Genomic DNA, 25,068 nt, shown 5'->3' with positions numbered 1-25,068 from the left:
GGTATAGCAGGCAGGTGCTGGAAGAGTTGGATACAGCGCCAGAAGATGGCGCTTCTATGAAACTGCCATTTTCTGAGGCGGCTGCAGACTGCAATTCGCAGCAGTGGGGCCCAGAAAGCTCAGGCCAACCTGTGGTGCAGATTCCAATCCCCAGCTGCCTAGTTGTACCTGGCTGGACACAAAAATGGGGCAAAGCCTACGTCATTTGTTTTCTAATTATTTCATGAAATTCATGAAATAATAAAAAAAGGGCTTCCCTTTATTTTTGGTTCCCAGCCGGGTACAAATAGGCAACTGGGGGTTGGGGGCAGCCGTACCTGCCTGCCGTACCTGGCTAGCATACAAAAATATGGCGAAGCCCACATAATTTTTTCAGGGGGCAAAAAACTTCTGCATACAGTCCTGGATGGAGTATGCTGAGCCTTGTAGTTCTGCAGCTGCTGTCTGTCTGTATGGAGAAGAGCAGACAGCAGCTGCAGAACTACAAGGCTCAGCATACTCCATCCAGGACTGTATGCAGAAGTTTTTTGCCCACCAAAAAAATGACGTGGGCTTCGCCATATTTTTGTATGCTAGCCAGGTACAGCTGGCAGCCACGGGCTGCCTCCAACCCCCAGTTGCCTATTTGTACCCGGCTGGGAACCAAAAATATAGGGAAGCCCGTTTTTTTTAATTATTTCACTTATTTCATGAAATAATTAAAAAACAAATGACGTGGGCTTCGCCCCATTTTTGTGTCCAGCCGGGTACAACTAGGCAGCTGGGGATTGGAATCCGCAGCACAGGTTAGCCCGACGTTTGTGGGCGCCTCTGCTGCGGATTTCAGTCCGCAGCCGTCCCAGAAAATGGCGCTCTCATAGAAGCGCCATCATCTGGCGCTGTATCCAACTCTTCCAACAGCCCTGGAGCCGGGTGGCTTGTTGGGTAATCATGAGTTAATACTGGCTTTGTTTTACCAGCCAGTATTAAGCCAGAGATTCTTAATGTCAGGCACGTTTGACCCGGCCATTAAGAATCTCCAATAAAGGGTTAAAAAAAAGACACCACACAGAGAAAAAATACTTTAATAGAAATAAATACACAGACACATTAGAGACTCCATCTTTATTACCCCCTGTCAGCCCTCCACGATCCTGCTCTTCTGTCTTCTTTCTTTCTAGTGTAGTAGTAGTGATGATTGTAGTGAGGAAGGATGAGATTCACCAGCTCATCACTTGGGGCTGGGGAACCTCCATCCTCACTACAATCATCACTAGTGTAGTAGTAGTGACGATTGTAGTGAGGAAGGATGAGATGCACCAGCTCATCACTTGGGGCTGGGGAACCTCCATCCTCACTACAATCATCACTAGTGTAGTAGTAGTGACGATTGTAGTGAGGAAGGATGAGATTCACCAGCTCATCACTTGGGGCTGGGGAACCTCCATCCTCACTACAATCATCACTAGTGTAGTAGTAGTGACGATTGTAGTGAGGAAGGATGAGATTCACCAGCTCATCACTTGGGGCTGGGGAACCTCCATCCCCACTACAATCATCACTACAATCGGGAAGCAGCGTGCAGCCTTCACTCCGTGAGTGATCAGTGCTGGCTGCTAGCGGTAACGCTGACAGACGCGTTACCATAGCAACGGTGCTCTCGGAGCCGCGGTTAGCGATGACGTCACCGCTAACTGCTTTGCTATGGCAACGGTGATCTCCGTTAATGACCGGCTGTGTCAGCCGGTCCCTAACGGAACGGGGAGTCGACCGTGTGCTAGAGCATGTCGCTGGTACACGGCGATACACATATGTGCACCGTGTACCGGAGAGATGCACTCGCAGGTCCTACATGACGTGTCATAGTCATGTGACCAGTCTGTAGCCAATGAGATAATAGCCACGTGACTGGTCACATGGCTATTTTGACGTCACGATAGGTCCTGCATCTCTGCTGGCAGTGCAGGTCACCGGGAGGATTCAGCGATCATCGGATGGAATAGCGGCAGGAGACAGAGTGCAGAAGGGATCGCGAGGACCGGTAAGTGTTATGGCAATGTTTATTAACTGTTTGTGTACATTTATCATGCATTTTTATGTGTTTGTGATTGCCTCCCATTCTAGCCTATACGTTCGAGTTCGGTTCGTCGAACGTTCGACGAACCGAACTCGAACGGGACCCCCGTTCGGCGAACCGGCCTCGAGCCGAACCGGGACCAGTTCGCTCATCTCTACTATTAACCTCAGAACTCGGTGGCATTTTATGACTTTTAGGTCTAAGGCGGGCTTTGCACGCTGCGACATCGGTAACAATGTGTTACCGATGCTGCAGCGATAGTCCCGCCCCCGTCGCACGTGCAATATCTAGTGAAAGCTGCCGTAGCGATTATTATCGCTACGGCAGTTTCACACGCACATACCTGCCGTGCGACGTCCCTCTGGCCGGCGACCCGCCTCCTTCCTAAGGGGGTGGGTCGTGCGGCGTCACAGCGACGTCACACGGCAGGCGGCCAATTGAAGTGGAGGGGCGGAGATGAGCAGGATGTAAACATCCCGCCCACCTCCTTCCTTCTCATTGCAGCCGGCGGCAGGTAAGGTGAAGTTCCTCGCTCCTGCGGCTTCATACACAGCGATGTGTGCTGCCGCAGGAGTGAGGAACAACATCGCACCTGTCGCTGCACACCGGCATTATGGAAATGTCGGAGGCTGCAGCGATGATACGATAACGACGCTTTTGCGCTCATTCATCGTATCAAAAAGTTTTACACGTTGCGATATCGACTGCGACGCCGGATGTGCGTCACTTTCGATTTGACCCCACCGACATCGCACGTGCAATGTCGCAATGTGCAAAGCCGCCCTTACTCTTAAGTCTGTAAAGGGGTCATGTCCCGGAACTGCAAGACTCTCACTCCAAAGGTCACTAAGAGTCCTAAAGTCCGGGAGGTCTTCCTCAGATATTCCCAGCCTTAGGCATTCCTGTCTATCATGACAGTTAAAGAAACGCCTCCATTTGAGTTTACGTGAAAAGAGGTTGATATCCCTTATCCAACCAAACTCATCAAATGAGTTTGTAGGGACGAAGGAAAGACCCTTGGATAGAACTTGGCATTCAAAGGGGGTAAATGTGCGAGAGGTTAAATTGATAATGTAATTGTCATCTCTAGGGCTCATCTGTAGTTCATTCTCGCAGGATTGTTCCTCAGGTTGTAGAAATTCTGATGGGTTCTCTGCTCTAAAAAAGAGGAGGATGCACCCGAGGCCGAAGAGGTAAAAGAGGAGGCATGAGGAAATGGGGAAGAGTCCACTCTTTGGACTGTATTCTTTCTTGTGAATTTTCCCCATTTCCCCTTTTTGGAGGGACCACTCGTTTGATAACTGGATTTAAGTTTGGCTCCCCTTTCAATGTCCGCAGAGGCCGTATCAGACCTCTCAATATCGGACGTATCCGTATCTGATGTAGAACTATCCCTTGGGGCCTCAACAGGGTCCCCCTGGAGCATAGGGTAGATCCTACCCTCCTTAAACTCCAGTAAATCCCTGCTAAACTGCTTTTGTTTGCGATCCTTGATAGAATTTTGGAACTTCTCTATCGCAAACTGTAAAGCAGCTTCCTTTCTTGGGAAGTCTACATCAGTTTTGAACTTAAGAGCCTCCTCAGTTAGTGTGGTTAACCTCCTTGATGTATAATCGAATATGTTCTTCTCCTCCTTCAGGAGTACGCCCATCAGACGTATAGAACTCTCAGTCAGTTCCTTCTCCCAGGCTGTGAGAAGTTCTGGGGACCTGGAACGTTTGGATGGAATAAGATTTATTCTTAAACCCCTGGGAACAATTCTGTTTTTAATATAGTTCTCCAGGGATTGTATCTCCCACCAGGATTTTAAATTATCTTTATAACAGCCTGTAAGTTCTTGGAAAATGTTTCTAATATTGGAGGTTTTTGGGGTATCAGAAATAGTCAGACAATCAGAAAAGGCATCCCTTGCATCCAAAGCACACTGCTCCCGATTCACAGGCCCTGACAAAAATCCTGCCATCAAGAGTTAGTTAATTCTAGAAAAATAGCTTAGAATTTTCTGCGCGTGCGCGGGTCCGCGTCATCGGGGTTCCCCGATCACGTGACCATGGCACATTGAGATGCGGAAGTGTTGCACCCGGATATGCACACTCCGCTGGAGTATATGCTTTCTAACGGACAGGCCAGGAGGGGTTATATAGAGACTAAAACCTGGCTCGACCTATCTTGAATGTAGGTGCTCTGGAGAAAAACAGTCAATATAATACATATACTCCGGCACACTGTAGAAAGATTAATCAAGAATCCAATATGATGCTCCAAAAAATGTCTTTATTATAAACAAAAGATTGTCCGACGTTTCAACCCAATTCGGGTTTTCTTCAGGGACTAATATACAATAACAGAAAAAGAAAAATTACAAGGTTACAATGATACATAATGTTACACAATCACAATATGTATTACATACGAGAGGGAAGAGGGTGTGGGAAGGGTTCATCATGAAAACAGGTTCCAAATAATGAGCAATACATAGAGAAGGTACATGAAAATCACCCATGAATTCAGAGATTACATACAGCTAAGAATAATCCTCCCAATTCGGGATCAATACAACAAGTTTGTACCAAATCGGAGAACTGGAGGTAAAGACATACCTATGAAAGCTAGAACTAGATTTCTTAAATGAGCACCAGAACACGGTTGCTGAACCAACTAGTGGTATCCGTAAAGGTACTAAAAGGTGAAACATGGAATATTAGTGTCACACATAATGATGAAAAAAAGAAAGAAATACATAAGGTTATATCTAGGGTATACCTAATTAGAACCAAATGGTAAGATCAAAACATCAGATCGAGTGGATACTGTAGTGAAGGAGAAACCTTCGCCGCTCTGGGGGATTAGATAAAGAAAACATCCTTTCACTATTAGTGTTTTGGGTCAGGACCTAAAAATCTATGAGTTCCAAGAGAAGGCGTACCTTACAGATGTGATAGGTGTGTCAATCCCTCAGGGGTCATGAAATAAAGTAGTTCTACAAAGTCATAATGAGTATAGTGAAAACAATGTGGGAGAACGTATAAATGTGAAGTACGTGAAAGCTTTTGCATAGTATATCTTCCATCAGTGAGAGCATACCTCAAGGATGAAGTTAAAAAAGAGGGTCCGGAACCTCATCCAGATCTGCCTGACTTATATGGGTGGATGGTTAGTGCTGTGATCTACAAAATTATGAAGATAAAAACAGAATGTGTACCGAGATATCATAGAGATACAGGGTGATTGAGATAAGGAAAAGTTATATTACCTATAAAATAGGGAATGGGTTTCAAAATGATTCCTCAGGAATATGAAAAATCAGGGTGAAACACAACCACCTCCTATAGCAAGTAGACCCGGACGGGTTATGCTGCATCCGTCAAAGATACAAGGATCTGTGTAAACATAATGAACTGGAAAGAATGTATGAATATGTGGACTGTAGTATAAATTATAGTATTTTTCTGACCAATATAGGAGACTCCATCCTACCTTGTACAATAAAGATATTAAGGTGTAGGTGAGGCTGCCTCAGTGGTGTGGTGAAGCTGTAGTATCTATATACGTCCGTTATAGATGAGACAGCGGCTGTAATGTATAGAGAAGGGGGTAAGACATGTGTGGTTATACCTGTCTATGGGCTAGAGGGTATAAAAGGTTGGAGACAACGGAATACCTGACCTGATGCCATCTGCGTATAGGGTGTAGATAGGAGCGGGCCAAAGGCTCTGGGGAGTAGATGAAAGGGTTAAAAGCAAACACAGGAAAGAGGCAACCAAGTGATTGCAAAAGAGAGGACCAAGACTAGTAACTCAGGGTGAAGTATAGAACTATACGTAACATACCTTAATGGAGGGTGCAGATCTACATCAGCCACGTGTAAGGCGCCAGACGCCATGTGTGCTATGTGCTGGGTTTTTTATGCGTAACCAGGAAGTCGAAGCTTCCAATGGGGGACGGGCTATGTGCGTCACATGACTGGCTGACGTCCGCCGACATGTGGACGTCATGGGCCGCGCACGCGCGGTCCAACGCCGCGGTTGCAGCGCCGGTCCCGGCGCATGCGCGGGAGACAAAGCCCACATGCCGGCGTGTGAGGGAGGTGGGTGTTGATGTGTCGGATATCACGCGCACGCGCGGAGACACACTATACGGCGGCATCTCCACGCGTGCGCGGAAGACAGACACATACAAAGAACCCGTCCGGGTCTACTTGCTATAGGAGGTGGTTGTGTTTCACCCTGATTTTTCATATTCCTGAGGAATCATTTTGAAACCCATTCCCTATTTTATAGGTAATATAACTTTTCCTTATCTCAATCACCCTGTATCTCTATGATATCTCGGTACACATTCTGTTTTTATCTTCATAATTTTGTAGATCACAGCACTAACCATCCACCCATATAAGTCAGGCAGATCTGGATGAGGTTCCGGACCCTCTTTTTTAACTTCATCCTTGAGGTATGCTCTCACTGATGGAAGATATACTATGCAAAAGCTTTCACGTACTTCACATTTATACGTTCTCCCACATTGTTTTCACTATACTCATTATGACTTTGTAGAACTACTTTATTTCATGACCCCTGAGGGATTGACACACCTATCACATCTGTAAGGTACGCCTTCTCTTGGAACTCATAGATTTTTAGGTCCTGACCCAAAACACTAATAGTGAAAGGATGTTTTCTTTATCTAATCCCCCAGAGCGGCGAAGGTTTCTCCTTCACTACAGTATCCACTCGATCTGATGTTTTGATCTTACCATTTGGTTCTAATTAGGTATACCCTAGATATAACCTTATGTATTTCTTTCTTTTTTTCATCATTATGTGTGACACTAATATTCCATGTTTCACCTTTTAGTACCTTTACGGATACCACTAGTTGGTTCAGCAACCGTGTTCTGGTGCTCATTTAAGAAATCTAGTTCTAGCTTTCATAGGTATGTCTTTACCTCCAGTTCTCCGATTTGGTACAAACTTGTTGTATTGATCCCGAATTGGGAGGATTATTCTTAGCTGTATGTAATCTCTGAATTCATGGGTGATTTTCATGTACCTTCTCTATGTATTGCTCATTATTTGGAACCTGTTTTCATGATGAACCCTTCCCACACCCTCTTCCCTCTCGTATGTAATACATATTGTGATTGTGTAACATTATGTATCATTGTAACCTTGTAATTTTTCTTTTTCTGTTATTGTATATTAGTCCCTGAAGAAAACCCGAATTGGGTTGAAACGTCGGACAATCTTTTGTTTATAATAAAGACATTTTTTGGAGCATCATATTGGATTCTTGATTAATCTTTCTACAGTGTGCCGGAGTATATGTATTATATTGACTGTTTTTCTCCAGAGCACCTACATTCAAGATAGGTCGAGGTCAGGTATTCCGTTGTCTCCAACCTTTTATACCCTCTAGCCCATAGACAGGTATAACCACACATGTCTTACCCCCTTCTCTATACATTACAGCCGCTGTCTCATCTATAACGGACGTATATAGATACTACAGCTTCACCACACCACTGAGGCAGCCTCACCTACACCTTAATATCTTTATTGTACAAGGTAGGATGGAGTCTCCTATATTGGTCAGAAAAATACTATAATTTATACTACAGTCCACATATTCATACATTCTTTCCAGTTCATTATGTTTACACAGATCCTTGTATCTTTGACGGATGCAGCATAACCCGTCCGGGTCTACTTGCTATAGGAGGTGGTTGTGTTTCACCCTGATTTTTCATATTCCTGAGGAATCATTTTGAAACCCATTCCCTATTTTATAGGTAATATAACTTTTCCTTATCTCAATCACCCTGTATCTCTATGATATCTCGGTACACATTCTGTTTTTATCTTCATAATTTTGTAGATCACAGCACTAACCATCCACCCATATAAGTCAGGCAGATCTGGATGAGGTTCCGGACCCTCTTTTTTAACTTCATCCTTGAGGTATGCTCTCACTGATGGAAGATATACTATGCAAAAGCTTTCACGTACTTCACATTTATACGTTCTCCCACATTGTTTTCACTATACTCATTATGACTTTGTAGAACTACTTTATTTCATGACCCCTGAGGGATTGACACACCTATCACATCTGTAAGGTACGCCTTCTCTTGGAACTCATAGATTTTTAGGTCCTGACCCAAAACACTAATAGTGAAAGGATGTTTTCTTTATCTAATCCCCCAGAGCGGCGAAGGTTTCTCCTTCACTACAGTATCCACTCGATCTGATGTTTTGATCTTACCATTTGGTTCTAATTAGGTATACCCTAGATATAACCTTATGTATTTCTTTCTTTTTTTCATCATTATGTGTGACACTAATATTCCATGTTTCACCTTTTAGTACCTTTACGGATACCACTAGTTGGTTCAGCAACCGTGTTCTGGTGCTCATTTAAGAAATCTAGTTCTAGCTTTCATAGGTATGTCTTTACCTCCAGTTCTCCGATTTGGTACAAACTTGTTGTATTGATCCCGAATTGGGAGGATTATTCTTAGCTGTATGTAATCTCTGAATTCATGGGTGATTTTCATGTACCTTCTCTATGTATTGCTCATTATTTGGAACCTGTTTTCATGATGAACCCTTCCCACACCCTCTTCCCTCTCGTATGTAATACATATTGTGATTGTGTAACATTATGTATCATTGTAACCTTGTAATTTTTCTTTTTCTGTTATTGTATATTAGTCCCTGAAGAAAACCCGAATTGGGTTGAAACGTCGGACAATCTTTTGTTTATAATAAAGACATTTTTTGGAGCATCATATTGGATTCTTGATTAATCTTTCTACAGTGTGCCGGAGTATATGTATTATATTGACTGTTTTTCTCCAGAGCACCTACATTCAAGATAGGTCGAGCCAGGTTTTAGTCTCTATATACTACTTTTTTTGACCTGAGCTCCCATCCACCCAATTTTGTTATCTTTTTGCCCCATAAACAATTCTCCATGTCTTTTTCTACGTTTTCATATGGAGCTACCGAAGTTACTGACATATTGTCGAAAGTTATGATTCCAGATTCCTTTTTGTCTACACCTACAGAGGAAATTCGCACTCGCGATTATGAAAAAGAACTAAGAAAACGGACCGCATTCGAATTACATTGTGCCACATTGGCACAATATCATAAAGTACAGCGTATACCTAGGGGTCTGAGGGTATCATTACGACCCACCCTTTTTTCTGAAAATACGGATTATTGCTCGAAATTTGAGAGTATATTGAATAAGTGTTCGATGGACATTATTGTGTTGACTATAGAGTTTTTACAGAAGGAGATAGAGGAACTCGGACCCAAGATCCGCTCCATCGAGGACCAACTCACTAACTGTCTACCTAGCGCAGAATGGGACAAAATCCATAAGAAGACTCAAGAGACGATTTTGGATTTTAAGAAGACGTTACAAGAAAGAAAGCGCCAAAAGTTCGTCCGTGATCAGGAGGACTACTCTAGGGACCGAGTCTATAGGTGGCGGTCATTCGACAACTTCTCGAGACGTCCAGCAGGATCTTCTGGCCCTTCACGCTTCTCTGCCTCCTCGGGTTCGGACAGTGATTCTTTCTTCTCCCGACCGCCCCATTTTTTGGAACAAAGACAATCCACAAGAGGGCGACCAGGCGGGGGAAGAGGAAAGGCGTACACACCACATCGGGTACAGACTCGTTCTCAGGTATGAGGAATTTGGTGTTTAATATTTCTTCGTATAACCTTTCCCTTGCAGAAACACAGGTACTGCAGAAGGGCCTCACTTTTTGTCCCACACCACCGTTTGATTCGTTCCTATTAGACCAGGAACTTAGACGTTTCTACCGAACCTTACGTTTGAAAGTTCATTTTTCTAATCCTGACCTTTCTAACCCTGACATTTCCACGGTCATGCCTAGTTCGAATGATATCCCTGGTACCTTCGCATTACACGACCTCAATTTAAGACATCCCAGCAGGTTTAATCCACCTAAGAATTACCACCCAGTAGAGACTTACATTGCATTAGTCTCCAAAGATATAGAGACGACACTTAAATCCATTGAGAGGGGTGATTACAAAGTGAGGAGCAATGTTACACCGGAGGAACATAGGGCCATTCGTACACTCAGGGACAATACTCATATCATCATTAAACCAGCCGACAAGGGTGGAGCGATAGTAGTCCTTGACAAGACCTATTATATCTCTGAAATTCAAGGACAACTGCGGGACAGGCATACATATTTACCCATTCCTACGGATCCTACCAGAGACATACAAGCTAAAATTAAGGATCTAGTCGATTACCATCTATCACAGAGAAGTATAGATAACAAATTGGCCGACTTTCTCATTAAAACAGATCCCGTTATACCAGTGTTTTACACTCTGCCAAAAATTCATAAGAATTTACAGTTACCACCTGGCCGCCCCATTGTAGCGTCCACTGATTCAGTGTTGTCACCTCTAGCTATTACCGTGGATAGGATCTTAACACCGTTAGTGCCCACCATACCATCCTACCTCAGAGACACCTCTGATTTTTTGGGTCATTTGCGTTCACTCACGAATATCCCATCTAATTGTCTACTGGTCACACTTGATGTCAACAGTTTGTACACGAGTATAGCACACGCTGACGGAATACAGGCAGTGGACTGGTTCCTTGAACTACAGAACACTTTTACCACTGCGCAACATTCCTTTTGCATGGACCTCATTCATACTATATTGGGAAACAACTTTTTCATGTTTGAAGATACATTTTATCTACAATGCAGAGGCACAGCGATGGGGTCAAATATGGCACCACCGTATGCTAATATTTACATGGCACATTTTGAGGCCCTCCACGTATACCAGAACTCACTGTGGAGGGAACATTCAGTGATATGGAAAAGATTCATTGATGACATTTTCATGATTTGGCATGGTGATTCCTCCACCTTGGATGAGTTCTTTCATCAGCTCAACACCTATAGACCAGGCCTCAATTTCACTATACATCAGGATCCCCATACTATCAGCTTTCTCGACACTCAGATATATCTTTCACCTGAAGGCCACATTGAGACTGATCTCTTTGTAAAGGCCACTGACCGAAACAGTTTACTTCATTTTACTAGTTGTCATCCAGCTCATACCAAGAGGGCTCTTCCCATATCACAACATAAGCGAGTAGAGAGAATCGTTTCAGATCCGGATAAACGTGAATTGAGGTTACAGGAAATGGGTTCAAAATTCATATCCAGGGGTTACCCTGCTCACATAGCAAATAACCGCACGTCGCAATTAGATACTACCCGGTCTAAACAGCCTCGAGTAGCGTGTGTGAATACCTACCATCCATTTTCACCGTTAATCAAAGGTATTGTTGCGCACCACTGGCCATTACTTCAAACTGCCTATCCCTCTGTCTCTGAGTTCTCTCAACTCCCGTTGTTTTGCCACAAACGTCCGAAGAATCTTAGAGACAATTTAGTACGGGCCGATATAGGGTCTACCACCGGTACGTCACGACAAACTTTTCTAGGGACTCCAAAAGTTGGCAACTTTCCCTGTTTGCATTGTTTGCAATGCAATAATCTAACCCGGGGAGACACATTTACTCATCCACACACCGGTAAGGTGTTTCACATTCGAGACTTTTTAACATGTGACTCTTCATTTGTAGTATATCTCATTAAGTGCCCATGCGGTCTCGGATATGTTGGAGAGACTACCCAACATGTCCGAGACCGCATCAATAAACATAAATCCACCATCCGTTGTCAACAAACCATGTTGCCTATCCCATATCACTTTGTTACATTCAAACACACAATAGCACAACTTAAATATCAGATCTTAGAACACATACCCCCCATAAGGAGGGGTGGCAACAGGATAAGGGCCTTGAAACAACGTGAGGCATATTGGATCCACACTTTAAGAACCCTGGAACCACATGGGCTGAATCGGGAATATGATGTGATCAATTAGAAGTGTCTCCTGATAACATGTAGCAAATTGATTGGTGATAATTTCCTTTTTTAACTTTATTCACAGGAGTATGATTAGGGTGAATACTTGCAATTCTAACATCTACTTTCTTTTTCCTAGGTCACCCAAAACCTCTGAATGCACCTTCCTCACATACGCCACCTGTGAAATATGTCCAGCACTTGCACTCGGTTTGTATGGTCCTTCTCACTGCGCGTGCGCGGGATCTCCTGTCCCCTGCGCGCTCTCGGTGCACGGCGTCATTATGGCGCCTGGCCCCGATATGCGCGCTCTGGCCACGGGATCCTACGCGCACGCGCGTAGGATATTACGTTACTTCTTTGTATGTGTCTGTCTTCCGCGCACGCGTGGAGATGCCGCCGTATAGTGTGTCTCCGCGCGTGCGCGTGATATCCGACACATCAACACCCACCTCCCTCACACGCCGGCATGTGGGCTTTGTCTCCCGCGCATGCGCGGGACCGGCGCTGCAACCGCGGCGTTGGACCGCGCGTGCGCGGCCCATGACGTCCACATGTCGGCGGACGTCAGCCAGTCATGTGACGCACATAGCCCGTCCCCCATTGGAAGCTTCGACTTCCTGGTTACGCATAAAAAACCCAGCACATAGCACACATGGCGTCTGGCGCCTTACACGTGGCTGATGTAGATCTGCACCCTCCATTAAGGTATGTTACGTATAGTTCTATACTTCACCCTGAGTTACTAGTCTTGGTCCTCTCTTTTGCAATCACTTGGTTGCCTCTTTCCTGTGTTTGCTTTTAACCCTTTCATCTACTCCCCAGAGCCTTTGGCCCGCTCCTATCTACACCCTATACGCAGATGGCATCAGGTCAGGTATTCCGTTGTCTCCAACCTTTTATACCCTCTAGCCCATAGACAGGTATAACCACACATGTCTTACCCCCTTCTCTATACATTACAGCCGCTGTCTCATCTATAACGGACGTATATAGATACTACAGCTTCACCACACCACTGAGGCAGCCTCACCTACACCTTAATATCTTTATTGTACAAGGTAGGATGGAGTCTCCTATATTGGTCAGAAAAATACTATAATTTATACTACAGTCCACATATTCATACATTCTTTCCAGTTCATTATGTTTACACAGATCCTTGTATCTTTGACGGATGCAGCATAACCCGTCCGGGTCTACTTGCTATAGGAGGTGGTTGTGTTTCACCCTGATTTTTCATATTCCTGAGGAATCATTTTGAAACCCATTCCCTATTTTATAGGTAATATAACTTTTCCTTATCTCAATCACCCTGTATCTCTATGATATCTCGGTACACATTCTGTTTTTATCTTCATAATTTTGTAGATCACAGCACTAACCATCCACCCATATAAGTCAGGCAGATCTGGATGAGGTTCCGGACCCTCTTTTTTAACTTCATCCTTGAGGTATGCTCTCACTGATGGAAGATATACTATGCAAAAGCTTTCACGTACTTCACATTTATACGTTCTCCCACATTGTTTTCACTATACTCATTATGACTTTGTAGAACTACTTTATTTCATGACCCCTGAGGGATTGACACACCTATCACATCTGTAAGGTACGCCTTCTCTTGGAACTCATAGATTTTTAGGTCCTGACCCAAAACACTAATAGTGAAAGGATGTTTTCTTTATCTAATCCCCCAGAGCGGCGAAGGTTTCTCCTTCACTACAGTATCCACTCGATCTGATGTTTTGATCTTACCATTTGGTTCTAATTAGGTATACCCTAGATATAACCTTATGTATTTCTTTCTTTTTTTCATCATTATGTGTGACACTAATATTCCATGTTTCACCTTTTAGTACCTTTACGGATACCACTAGTTGGTTCAGCAACCGTGTTCTGGTGCTCATTTAAGAAATCTAGTTCTAGCTTTCATAGGTATGTCTTTACCTCCAGTTCTCCGATTTGGTACAAACTTGTTGTATTGATCCCGAATTGGGAGGATTATTCTTAGCTGTATGTAATCTCTGAATTCATGGGTGATTTTCATGTACCTTCTCTATGTATTGCTCATTATTTGGAACCTGTTTTCATGATGAACCCTTCCCACACCCTCTTCCCTCTCGTATGTAATACATATTGTGATTGTGTAACATTATGTATCATTGTAACCTTGTAATTTTTCTTTTTCTGTTATTGTATATTAGTCCCTGAAGAAAACCCGAATTGGGTTGAAACGTCGGACAATCTTTTGTTTATAATAAAGACATTTTTTGGAGCATCATATTGGATTCTTGATTAATCTTTCTACAGTGTGCCGAGGCCAGGAGGGGTTAACCATCTGCTTAATCACAGGTGAGATAGTTTTTTGAAACATGCTCTATAAATAGGTGAGCAGCATGTGGGCGTTCCTTTGCCCCCTGAATCTGCACCGTAGCACTCTGACTGCTTCTAGACTGGAGGATGAGGAACTGAGGAGCTTACAGTCTGCTGTTATGGGGACATTGGACCTGCTGTATATCTAAGGAGTCCTGTGGAGAATGTCCTTATCTGACGTATACTGAGGCCTAAGATAAGTGGCTAATGCCTTATGTCTTAAACAATCGTTGTTTGTTGCCCTTTTAAATTTGTCCCAACACTTTATATGTATGTTGACACCCTGGTTGACCTCTGTTACCCTGATGGGAGTTAGAGACCTGGTTTTTTATCTTGAGGCTGTTTAGGTGCTGAATATAGCCCCTTCCCCTCCCACCTCCCCTTTTTTTGTTGGGACTGGATATATCTGGGGACACCTTACTCTCAGTGTTACGTGGGACCACCAGCATTTATCAGTTTTCTATTGATGTTTTTGAACTAACTGTATTTTCCACTCCTGAAGAATCTCAAATAGATGAGGGGAAACGCATCGGGTGGTTTCCATTTGGAACGGCTAGTTCATTATTGAGTGTTTTCTTCTGGGTCATTGTACCCCACTATTGTCTCTAATCTAATTATATTGGCTATAGTATATTTTCATTACATATTTAAGATTCAAATGTTGGTTCATTGTTTGAAATTAATTCCTTGTGGTACTATCACCTCATACTGTTAGGGTCACTCCAGGGCCCGGAGGGATAGTCTTCGTTGAGCGGGGGTGCCAAATGCGCAGGCTTATAGGGTGCCAACCTCCGCGGCAAGGAAGGAGTGAGGCTAGGGCGAAATTAGGGTCAGGCCCCTTCCCTGTACTTATGGATATCTATTTTATTGTAAATCTGATGTGGGGATCTTTCCCTTTTTAAGACTGAATAATATTAAAAATTATACTTTTAGGAGTTTTTGTTTAATTTTCTAATCTGGTATCTGTGTCTCATCGTCATCAGTATGTTCCTCATTGTCTCCACCAACAGGTGTTACAGTTTGTGAATGAGAGTCTACATTAGGCTCAGAAACTTGGTCATCAGGGCCTGAATCTGAGTCACAAAGCTTCTGTGCATCACTGCAGACCATTTCCTGGTCTGTACTCACTGTAGCTTGGGAGTAAACCTCTGATTCCCAGGCTATAATGTGACTTAACAGCTCTGCAGACTCAGCCATCTCTGTTACACCATACTGTGAAGGGCGGGCAGAGACTTGAGAGCTGGGAGAAAGCAAGTGTGATTGGGATAACAACTCAGAAAACTGTTTTTTTTTTTTATGTGGTAGTTGAGGTGGAGGAGAGGGCACTTGTTTGAGCACTTGAGATCCATTCAAGCATGTTTTTTTTTTGTGCATCATCTACCTTTCTTACAGTTGTTCGAGTCCGTAAAAAAGGGAGCTTATCGGATTGTCCACGGAAAGTAGTAGACATCTTACTTTTGCTGGAAGATGGCCTATCTTCAGCAGATGTTAATGTAGCTTTGCCACCTTCCCCACGGATACAAACTTTTTTACTTTTTCCAACACGCCTGTTCCCCTTTCCACCAGCATCTGTAATTTTGCCACTCATTTTGTTAACGACAAGATTAGGCACTTAAAATGTGGTAGCAAAAACTGAGAGGTGGTGTAGATTGCAGAGGTGGTCAAGCTTTCTTGACAGCTGAAGAACCAACACTGACTATCCTTGACAGTGCAACTATGGCCCTGGCAGCACTGTTTGCTATTAAAATAGCGTATCAAACATGGGCAGGAGGGTAGAATGCAGAGGTGGTGGGACTTGCTTGGCACATGTGGGACACTAAATTAGTATAGCAGACACTTTGTAAATGCCACTAAGTTTCAGCACTTTTTGCTATTAAAATAGCGTAGCAAAATGTGCATGAGGGTAGAATGCAGAGGTGGTGGGACTTGCTTGGCACAAGTGGGACACTAAATTAGTATAGCAGACTCTTTGTGAATGCCACTAAGTTTCAGCACTCTTTTCTATAAAAATAGCGTAGCAAAATGTGTATGAGGGTAGAATGCAGAGGTGGTGGGACTTGCTTGACACAAGTGGGACACTAAATTAGTATAGCAGACACTTTGTGGATGCCACTAAGTTTCGGCACTTTTTGCTATTAAAATAGCGCAGCAAACGTGGGCAGGAGGGTAGAATGCAGAGGTGCTGGAAATTGCTTGCCCCAGTGGGACAACAATGGAGTATAGCAGCCACTTTTCGGATGCCACTATGTCTCAGCACTGTTTGCTATAAAAATAGCATGGCAAAAGTGGGCAGGTGGGTACAGTGGCCGAGTTCTGTGGGTCAGTTGACAGGAAAGGAAGCCTCACTTTCTATCCCTCCTAATGATGAAATGCTGCAAGGAATTCCCTGAGCTTAGGTACACAGACGTTATCTAAAGCTTTATATAACGTTTCCACGGACCTGCCTGTCAGATATGGCTCTGAGCCCCAGGAAATCAGCCCTGAAAAGGTCTGAAATAAACTTTTGTCCCTAATCTGTACAGCGCTGTGTGTGTAGCGTACACAGCAGGAGCAGCGACAGGAGCTGCGTGAGCGGTGACTGTCACCCACACGCGCAAAGGATAATGGCGGCGACAGGGGAAATGGCCGTATTTTATAAGGCAAGGACATGTGACATTCACAGCCTATGACACATGCCCTTGCTTGTCTGGCAAAAAGTACACTTAGCTGTGTGTGTGTGTCTGGGATTGGCTGACATGCTGACCCGCCCTTCTGCACGCGTGCTTAAGGAAAAAAAAAATGGTGATCGCTATTCTCCCAGCAGCACAGATCTAAACGCGTCCCCCCGCACACTATACGCTGAAATTTGATAATAGTGTGAATCACAGAGTGACTTACACTATTACAGTGAAAAGCCAGCTAGTAACTAGATAGGCTTTTTGCTGATCGAACCATTATCGAATGTAACTCGAGCTGTCGAGCTTTTAGCAAAAAGCTCGCGTTCGAGTTCAATCTCGAGCACCCCCCAAAATCACTCGAACATGAAATTGGTGAACCTCGAACCTCGAACATCGCTCATCTCTACTGATGACCAAGTTTCTGAGCATAATGTACACCCTCATTCCCAAACTGTAACACCTGTTGGTGGAGACAATGAGGAACATACTGATGACGATGAGATGCAGATACCTGATTGGGATGGCAACTTAAATATTCAGTCAGGGCAGGACGAGTTTAGGTCTGAGGGCGAGGGGATTGCAAACACAACGCTTGATGATGAAGTTCTAGATTCCACTTACTGTCAACCCACAGTCATGCACTCGAGGAGGTCACCAGAGGCAGTGGAGGAGGATGCAACTGACGATGAAGTTACCTTGCGCCTTCCTGGACAGAGTCGGAGTACTGGAAGCACGTCTACAACTGCATCCTCAGCCAGAACTCTGCCTCTGAGCACAAGTCGGGGTGGCTCTGCAGGTCGCATGGCCTCTAAAGGCTACTTTACACACTGCGATATCGGTCCCGATATCGCTACTGTGGGTACCCGCCCCCATCTGTTGCGCGACACGGGCAAATCGCTGCCCGTGTCGCACAACAGCCGTCACACATACTTACCTGTCCGGCAACGTCGCTGTGACGGGCGAACCGCCTCCTTTCTAAGGGGGCGGTCCGTGCGGCGTCAGAGCAACGTCACTGAAGCGTCACTGAACCGCCGCCCAATAGCAGCGGAGGGGCGGAGATGAGCGGGACGTAACATCCCGCCCACCTCCTTCCTTCCGCATAGCGGCCGGGAGGCAGGTAAGGAGAGCTTCCTCGTTCCTGCGGCGTCACACGCAGCGATGTATGCTGCCGCAGGAACGACGAACAACTTCGTTACTGCTGCAGTAACGATTTTTAAGAATGGACCCCCATGTCGCCGATTAGAGATTTTGCACGTTTTTGCAACGATGCAAAATCGCTTATCGGTGTCACACGCAACGGCATCGCTAATGCGGCCAGATGTGCGTCACAAATTCTGTGACCCCAACGACTCCGCATTAGCGATGTCGCAGCGTGTAAAGCCCGCTTTAGCCTTGAACAGCCTGGTCCTTTTTTGACCTTGCAAAGGATCTCCCAAATCATGTGATCTGTAAAATTTGTAGGCAATCTATAAGTAGAGGCCAAAATCTCACCAGTTTGACAACTTCTTCCATGAATCGTCACATGAATAACAAGCATAAGTCCCAGTGGGAAGCTCACCATGCTGCAATGCAGCCTAGCGGAGCAGGCCAAATACCGTCTGCCCCTTCAAGTTCCTCCGCGTACTCTTCATCTTGTATGAATGTGGGGACAGCTGTCACACCTGTTTTTCAACGCAGACCTTCCACCACTTTATCCGCAACAGGCAGTTTTCTTGGTAGGTCGTCAGTTGGTTTGGAAGGGGAAACAAGTGCTGGTGTAGAGCTTTCTCAGACATCGAGAGCACCAACTTTGGATGAAGGCAACATCATGTCTCCACCTGCACTTTCCTTACAGACCTGCAGTTTTCCAGGGACACCCTACTCACCACCGTCTCCACACAGCAGCCAAATCTCTGTCCCTCAGATGTGGACAAATAAAAGGCCATTTCCTGTGACCCATGACAAAGCTAAGAGGTTGACTTTATCCATCTGTAAGCTCTTGGCTACCGAAATGCTGCCTTTCCGCCTGGTGGACACAGAGGATTTTCGAGACCTTATGTCCGTCGCAGTGCCCCAGTACCAGATGCCCAGTCGGCACTACTTCTCCAAGAAACGTGTGCCTTCGCTACACCAGCATGTCGCACACAACATCACCGCTTCCTTGAGAAACTCTGTGTGTGACCGCGTGTATTTCACCACCGATACTTGGACCAGTAAGCATGGACAGGGGCATTACATGTCGCTGACTGGGCACTGGGTAACTATGGTGATAGATGGAGAAGTGTCTGCTGAACAAGTCTTGCCATTCCCAAGACTTGTGCGTCAATCCTCTGTATATCGAAGTTCCTCCACTGCTTCTGCCTCCTCAACCTCGTCTGGGTCCTGCACTTCCGCCTTAAGCCTGCCTGGTCAGGCCACCCGCGTTGTAACTGCGTACAAGGAATCCTGCACACCTCCTTACTATGCTGGCAGCAGAGCTCAACGGCATCCGGCGGTCTTTACCTTGAAATGTCTTGGAAATAAGAATCACACAGCGGAGGAGTTGTGGTCAGCTATTGCGAGCGAGTTTTGTAAATGGTTGTCTCCACTCAACCTGCAGCCAGGGAAGGCCGTGTGCGACAATGCTGCAAACCTGGGTGCAGCCCTTCACCAGGGCAAGGTGCACATGTGCCTTGTATGGCTCACGTGTTGAACCTTGTTGTCCAGCATTTATTAACCCACTATCACGGCCTAAATGGGTTTCTGCACAGGGCACGGTCACTCTCTGCTCACTTCCGCCGTTCAACCCGCGCAGCTGACCGACTTGCTTCGTTCCAGAAGTCTTTCGGCCTGCTGGTTCATCACCTGAAATGCGATGTGTCGACACGCTGGAATTCGACTCTCCACATGTTACAGCGACTGTGGCAGCACCACCGTGCCCTGGTGCAATACGTTATGACGTATAGCCTGGGCCAACGAGATGCAGAGGTGGGGCAGATCACGCTGCTGGAGTGGTCTCAGATCAAGTACCTATGCAGCCTTCTGCACAGTTTCGACATGGCGACGAATATGTTTAGCGCTGACAATGCCATTATCAGCATGACAATTCCAGTCATTTACATGCTGGAGCACACGCTAAACACTATTCGGAGTCAGGGGGTGGGACAAGAGGAAGGGGAGGAAGTACAGGAGAATTCATATGTGCAAGGGATACCAACATCTACAAGGTCCAGACGTTAATCATCACCAAGGCGGCAGGCATGGGACGGTGGGGGAGAGGGATTAATAAGGGCGTATGGTAGTAGCCAAAATGTTGAGGAAGGTGCAGGAGACCATGAAGAAATAGAGGACGAACTCTCAATGGACATGGAAGACTCAGCAGATGAGGGAGACCTTGGTCAAATTTCGGTTGAACGAGGTTGGGGGGTGATGTCAGCGGAAAAAAGCACGGCTATCACCTCTACGCCACAAACACAGCGCGGACTTGGTCCACATGGCTGCGCAAGACACATGAGCGCCTTCTTGCTGCACTACCTACAACATGACCCTCGGATTGTCAAAATTAGAAGTGATGATGACTACTGGGTTGCCACACTATTAGATCCCCGGTACAAGTGCAAATTTGGTGAAATAATTCCAGCCATAGAAAGGGACGCACGTATGCAGGAGTATCAGCAGAAGCTGTTACTCAATCTTAGCTCGGCTTTTCCACCAAATGGAGTGAATCATGGGACTGACTCGTCATGATCAGTCAAACCGTACCAGCAACACCGTATCTGGTGCTGGTACCAGCAATTATATGGAATCGTTTCATAATTTTTTGACACCATCCAATGCAAGGCCACAAGAGACAAGAAGTCTGACACATAGTACACGGCTGGAGAGGATGATACAGGAGTATTTCCAAATGAACATCGATGCCATGACTTTGCAACTGGAGCTTTGCTCATTTTGGGCTTCAAATCTTGAAAAATGGCCTGAGCTCACCACTTACGCCTTGGAAATCTTGTCGTGTCCCGCAGCCAGCGTTGTCTCTGAACGTGTCTTCAGTGCTGCTGGGTGTGTGCTGACAGATAAGCGCACGCGTCTGTCCAGTGACAATGTGGACAGACTGACGTTCATCAAGGTGAACAAGTCATGGATCCACAAGGACTTTACTACCCCTGTGTCATCCTGGGGAGAGTAAAGGCTGGAGTATTTTTGAATGTGCTTGATGCAAATCAACCTGTCCAGTTTGCAACTGGGGCCCAAGTGCTGCCACTGAAGTGGTGTCTGTGGGGTCCAATTTTTGGAAAAAAGGGAGACTCTGCTTGGAGTCCGCTTGCTGTGTTTTACATGATTTTAGAAGGGCAATCCATGCCTATATCTGTGCCTCGTCCTCTTTTTCCTCGTCCAACTGTTTTGTTTTCGCAGGAGTATTTGTCCTTGTCACTTTCCCATGTGTTTTTGTTGTCTTGGGAGTTGTTTGTCACCTTTTGGACACCTTTGAAGGTGTTTTCTATGTGTTTTTATGTGTTTGTGATTGCCTCCCATTGTTTTCAATGGGGTTCGAAAGGTTCGTCGAACGGTTCGTCTAACCGAACTTGAACGCGGCCTCCGTTCGACGAACCGAACCGAACTCGAGCCTCTAGAGGGTGACTCATCTCTACTCTTTTCTACTTTATTATGTGTGATATTCATTAACCCCTTCACGACATGGACGGAAAGATCCGTCATGGTGCCCTGGGCCTTAACGACCAAGGACGGATCTTTCCGTCATGGCGTAATCACGGCACCGAAGCCTCTGGTGACTGCGAAAAGTTAGCATAAACCGCAGATTCGGGGAGGAGGGGACCTGTACCTGACCTCAGAAGGGGTGGTGCCTCCTCCCCAGACCTACGGAGGCTGTGATTGGCTGACGAATGCCGCTCAACCAATCACAGCCACTGTAATGTTCCAGCCATTTAAAATGACTGAAACATTGAAATCCAGCCCTGACCAGTGCAGCTGTAGCACTGGCCATTGGCTGGAGCTGGGTGACCTCACTGGATCACTCTCCCCCAGTTCCAGCAGCTCTGATTGGAGAGATCGGCCTTGTGACCGATCTCTCCAATCGCAATGGACCTGTTGCCGGTGACCGCCCCCGTCACCGTCACTTGTCGTCCCTGTAGCACGCCAGCACAGTGAGTGTATACAGTGCAATGGCAGGGCGACAAGCTCCGGTCCCATGCTGTTATGTAACCAGAGCATGGGACCCGGAAGTTGCCGCGCCGTCATTGCACTGTTTGAAACCGGCGAAAAGCCTCCCGATCCACCGCCGCTGCCCTCAGCGATCTGCCACCTGTCTCCCCGACTGCTGCCCGCACCCCCACCCCTCGTATCTGCTGCCCACACCTTCACCGCCACACCTCCCAATCCGCCGCCGCTGCCCTCTGCGATCTGCCACCTGTCTCCCCGACTGCTGCTCGCTCCCCCACCCCTCGTATCTGCTGCCCGCACCCTCACCGCCACACTTCCCAATCCGCCGCCACCGCTGCCCTCCGCGATCTGCCACCTGTCTCCCCGACTGCTGCCCGCACCTCCACCCCTCGTATCTGCTGCCTGCACCCTCACCACCACACCTCCTAATCCGCCGCTGCCCTCTGCGATCTGCCATCTGTCTCCGCGATCTGCTGCCCGCACCCCCACCCCTCGTGATCTGCTGCCCGCACCCGCACACCTCCCGATCTGCCGCTGTCCTCCGCGATCTGCCACCTGTCTCCCCGATCTGCTGCCCGCACCCCACCCCTCGTGATCTGCTGCCCATCACCCCCACCCCCACACCTCCCGATCCGCCGCTGCCCTCCGCGATCTGCCACCTGTCTCCCCGACTGCTGCCCGCACCCCCACCCCTCGTATCTGCTGCCCACACCCTCACCGCCACACTTCCCAATCCGCCGCCGCTGCCCTCTGCGATCTGCCACCTGTCTCCCCGACTGCTGCCCGCACCCCCACCCCTCGTATCTGCTGCCCATACCCTCACCACCACACCTCCCAATCCGCCACCACCGCTGCCCTCCGCGATCTGCCACCTGTCTCCCCGACTGCTGCCCACACCCCCACCCCTCGTATCTTATCTGCTGCCTGCACCCTCACCGCCACACCTCCTAATCCGCCGCCGCTGCCCTCCGTGATCTGCCATCTGTCTCCGCGATCTGCTGCCCGCACCCCCACCCCTCGTGATCTGCTGCCCGCACCCGCACACCTCCCGATCCGCCGCTGCCCTCCGCGATCTGCCACCTGTCTCCCCGATCTGCTGCATGCACCCCACCCCTCGTGATCTGCTGCCCATCACCCCCACCCCCACACCTCCCGATCCGCCGCTGCCCTCCGTGATCTGCCACCTGTCTCCCCGATCTGCTGCCCGCACCCCCACCCCTCGTGATCTGCTGCCCGCACCCCCAGCCCCACACCTCCTGATCCGCCGCTGCCCTCCGCGATCTGCCACCTGTCTCCCCAATCTGCTGCCCGCACCCCCACCCCTCGTGATCTGCTGCCCGCACCCCCACCCCCACACCTCCCGATCCGCCGCTGCCCTCCGCGATCTGCCACCTGTCTCCCCGATCTGCTGCCCGCACCCTCACCCCTCGTGATCTGCTGCCCGCACCCCCACCCCACCCGATCCGCCGCTGCCCTCCTCCATCTGCCACAGTGTCACCGCTCTCCCCGATCTGCTGCCCGGCCCCTCCCCCTCGTGATCGTCTGCGCGCCCCCTCTCCTCTGTTATGTGCTGTGCGCCCCCTCTCCTCCATTATGCGCTGCGTGCCCCCTCTCCTCCGTTATACACTGCGTGCCCCCTCTCCTCCGTTATGCACTGCCCGCCACTCCACCTTGTGATCGGCTGGCGCCCCCTCCCCTCCGTGATGTGCTGCCCACTCCCCCCCACCTCTCACCCCCGTGATCGGCTACTTGCCCCCTCCCCTGTCACCCCCGTGATGTGTGCTCCCCCCCATGTCACCCCCGTGATGTGTGCTCCCTCCCCTGTCACCCCCGTGATGTGTGCTCCCTCCCCTGTCACCCCCGTGATGTGTGCTCCCTCCCCTGTCACCCCCGTGATCTGTGCTCCCTCCTTTGTCACCCCCGTGTTCTGTGCTCCCTCCCCTGTCACCCCCGTGATCTGTGCTCCCTCCCCTGTCACCCCCGTGATCTGTGCTCCCTCCCCTGTCACCCCCGTGATCTGCTGTCCGCTCTCCCGCCACCTCTCACCCCCGTGATCTGCGCTCCCTCCCCTGTCACCCCCGTGATCTGCTGTCCGCTCTCCCGCCACCTCTCACCCCCGTGATCTGTGCTCCCTCACCTCTCACCCCCGTGATCTGTGCTCCCTCACCTCTCACCCCCGTGATCTGTGCTCTGCTCACCTGTCTCCCCCATGATCTGCGCTGCGCTCCCTCTCCCACCTCTCACCCTCCCCGATCTGCTGCCCGCACCCCCACCCCTCGTGATCTGCTGCCCGCACCCCCACCCCCACACCTCCCGATCCGCCGCTGCCCTCCGCGATCTGCCACCTGTCTCCCCGACTGCTGCCCGCACCTCCACCCCTCGTATCTGCTGCCTGCACCCTCACCACCACACCTCCTAATCCGCCGCTGCCCTCTGCGATCTGCCATCTGTCTCCGCGATCTGCTGCCCGCACCCCCACCCCTCGTGATCTGCTGCCCGCACCCGCACACCTCCCGATCTGCCGCTGTCCTCCGCGATCTGCCACCTGTCTCCCCGATCTGCTGCCCGCACCCCACCCCTCGTGATCTGCTGCCCATCACCCCCACCCCCACACCTCCCGATCCGCCGCTGCCCTCCGCGATCTGCCACCTGTCTCCCCGACTGCTGCCCGCACCCCCACCCCTCGTATCTGCTGCCCACACCCTCACCGCCACACTTCCCAATCCGCCGCCGCTGCCCTCTGCGATCTGCCACCTGTCTCCCCGACTGCTGCCCGCACCCCCACCCCTCGTATCTGCTGCCCATACCCTCACCACCACACCTCCCAATCCGCCACCACCGCTGCCCTCCGCGATCTGCCACCTGTCTCCCCGACTGCTGCCCACACC

General features: G+C 48.1%; 1 protein-coding gene and 4 long non-coding RNA genes across 5 annotated transcripts; 4 read left to right on the top strand and 1 right to left on the bottom strand.

The window, feature by feature from the left end:
- Positions 1–4,656: 4,656 nt before the first annotated feature.
- On the bottom strand, positions 4,657–5,038 carry LOC142297156 (uncharacterized). The gene is made up of 3 exons (XR_012751739.1): positions 4,983–5,038; positions 4,820–4,894; positions 4,657–4,735 (listed from the first exon to the last, which is right to left on the bottom strand). It is a non-coding gene; the product is annotated as an uncharacterized LOC142297156 (long non-coding RNA).
- A 1,569-nt stretch (positions 5,039–6,607) lies between these two features.
- LOC142297151 (uncharacterized) lies at positions 6,608–6,989 on the top strand. Its single transcript, XR_012751738.1, has 3 exons — positions 6,608–6,663; positions 6,752–6,826; positions 6,911–6,989. It is a non-coding gene; the product is annotated as an uncharacterized LOC142297151 (long non-coding RNA).
- A 1,126-nt stretch (positions 6,990–8,115) lies between these two features.
- On the top strand, positions 8,116–8,497 carry LOC142297143 (uncharacterized). The gene is made up of 3 exons (XR_012751737.1): positions 8,116–8,171; positions 8,260–8,334; positions 8,419–8,497. It is a non-coding gene; the product is annotated as an uncharacterized LOC142297143 (long non-coding RNA).
- Positions 8,498–9,017: 520 nt separating this feature from the next.
- Positions 9,018–12,213, top strand: LOC142297134 (uncharacterized). Its single transcript, XM_075341413.1, has 2 exons — positions 9,018–9,751; positions 12,151–12,213. Exons 1-2 carry the CDS (start codon positions 9,029–9,031, stop codon positions 12,166–12,168), a joined length of 741 nt encoding a protein of 246 aa, XP_075197528.1. The 5' UTR covers positions 9,018–9,028; the 3' UTR covers positions 12,169–12,213.
- A 1,354-nt stretch (positions 12,214–13,567) lies between these two features.
- On the top strand, positions 13,568–13,949 carry LOC142297127 (uncharacterized). The gene is made up of 3 exons (XR_012751736.1): positions 13,568–13,623; positions 13,712–13,786; positions 13,871–13,949. It is a non-coding gene; the product is annotated as an uncharacterized LOC142297127 (long non-coding RNA).
- The last annotated feature ends 11,119 nt before the right edge of the window (positions 13,950–25,068 follow it).

The sequence above is a fragment of the Anomaloglossus baeobatrachus genome, chromosome 1 (assembly GCF_048569485.1).
Source record: "Anomaloglossus baeobatrachus isolate aAnoBae1 chromosome 1, aAnoBae1.hap1, whole genome shotgun sequence".
NCBI classification, from domain to species: domain Eukaryota; kingdom Metazoa; phylum Chordata; class Amphibia; order Anura; family Aromobatidae; genus Anomaloglossus; species Anomaloglossus baeobatrachus.
The sequence above is the reverse complement of the archived record's forward strand: the minus strand, read 5'-3'. Positions and strand labels throughout refer to the sequence as shown.

Coding starts and splice junctions, on each gene's coding strand:
- LOC142297134 (XM_075341413.1), top strand. CDS start 9,029: ATGTCTTTTTCTACGTTTTCATATGGAGCTACCGAAGTTACTGACATA.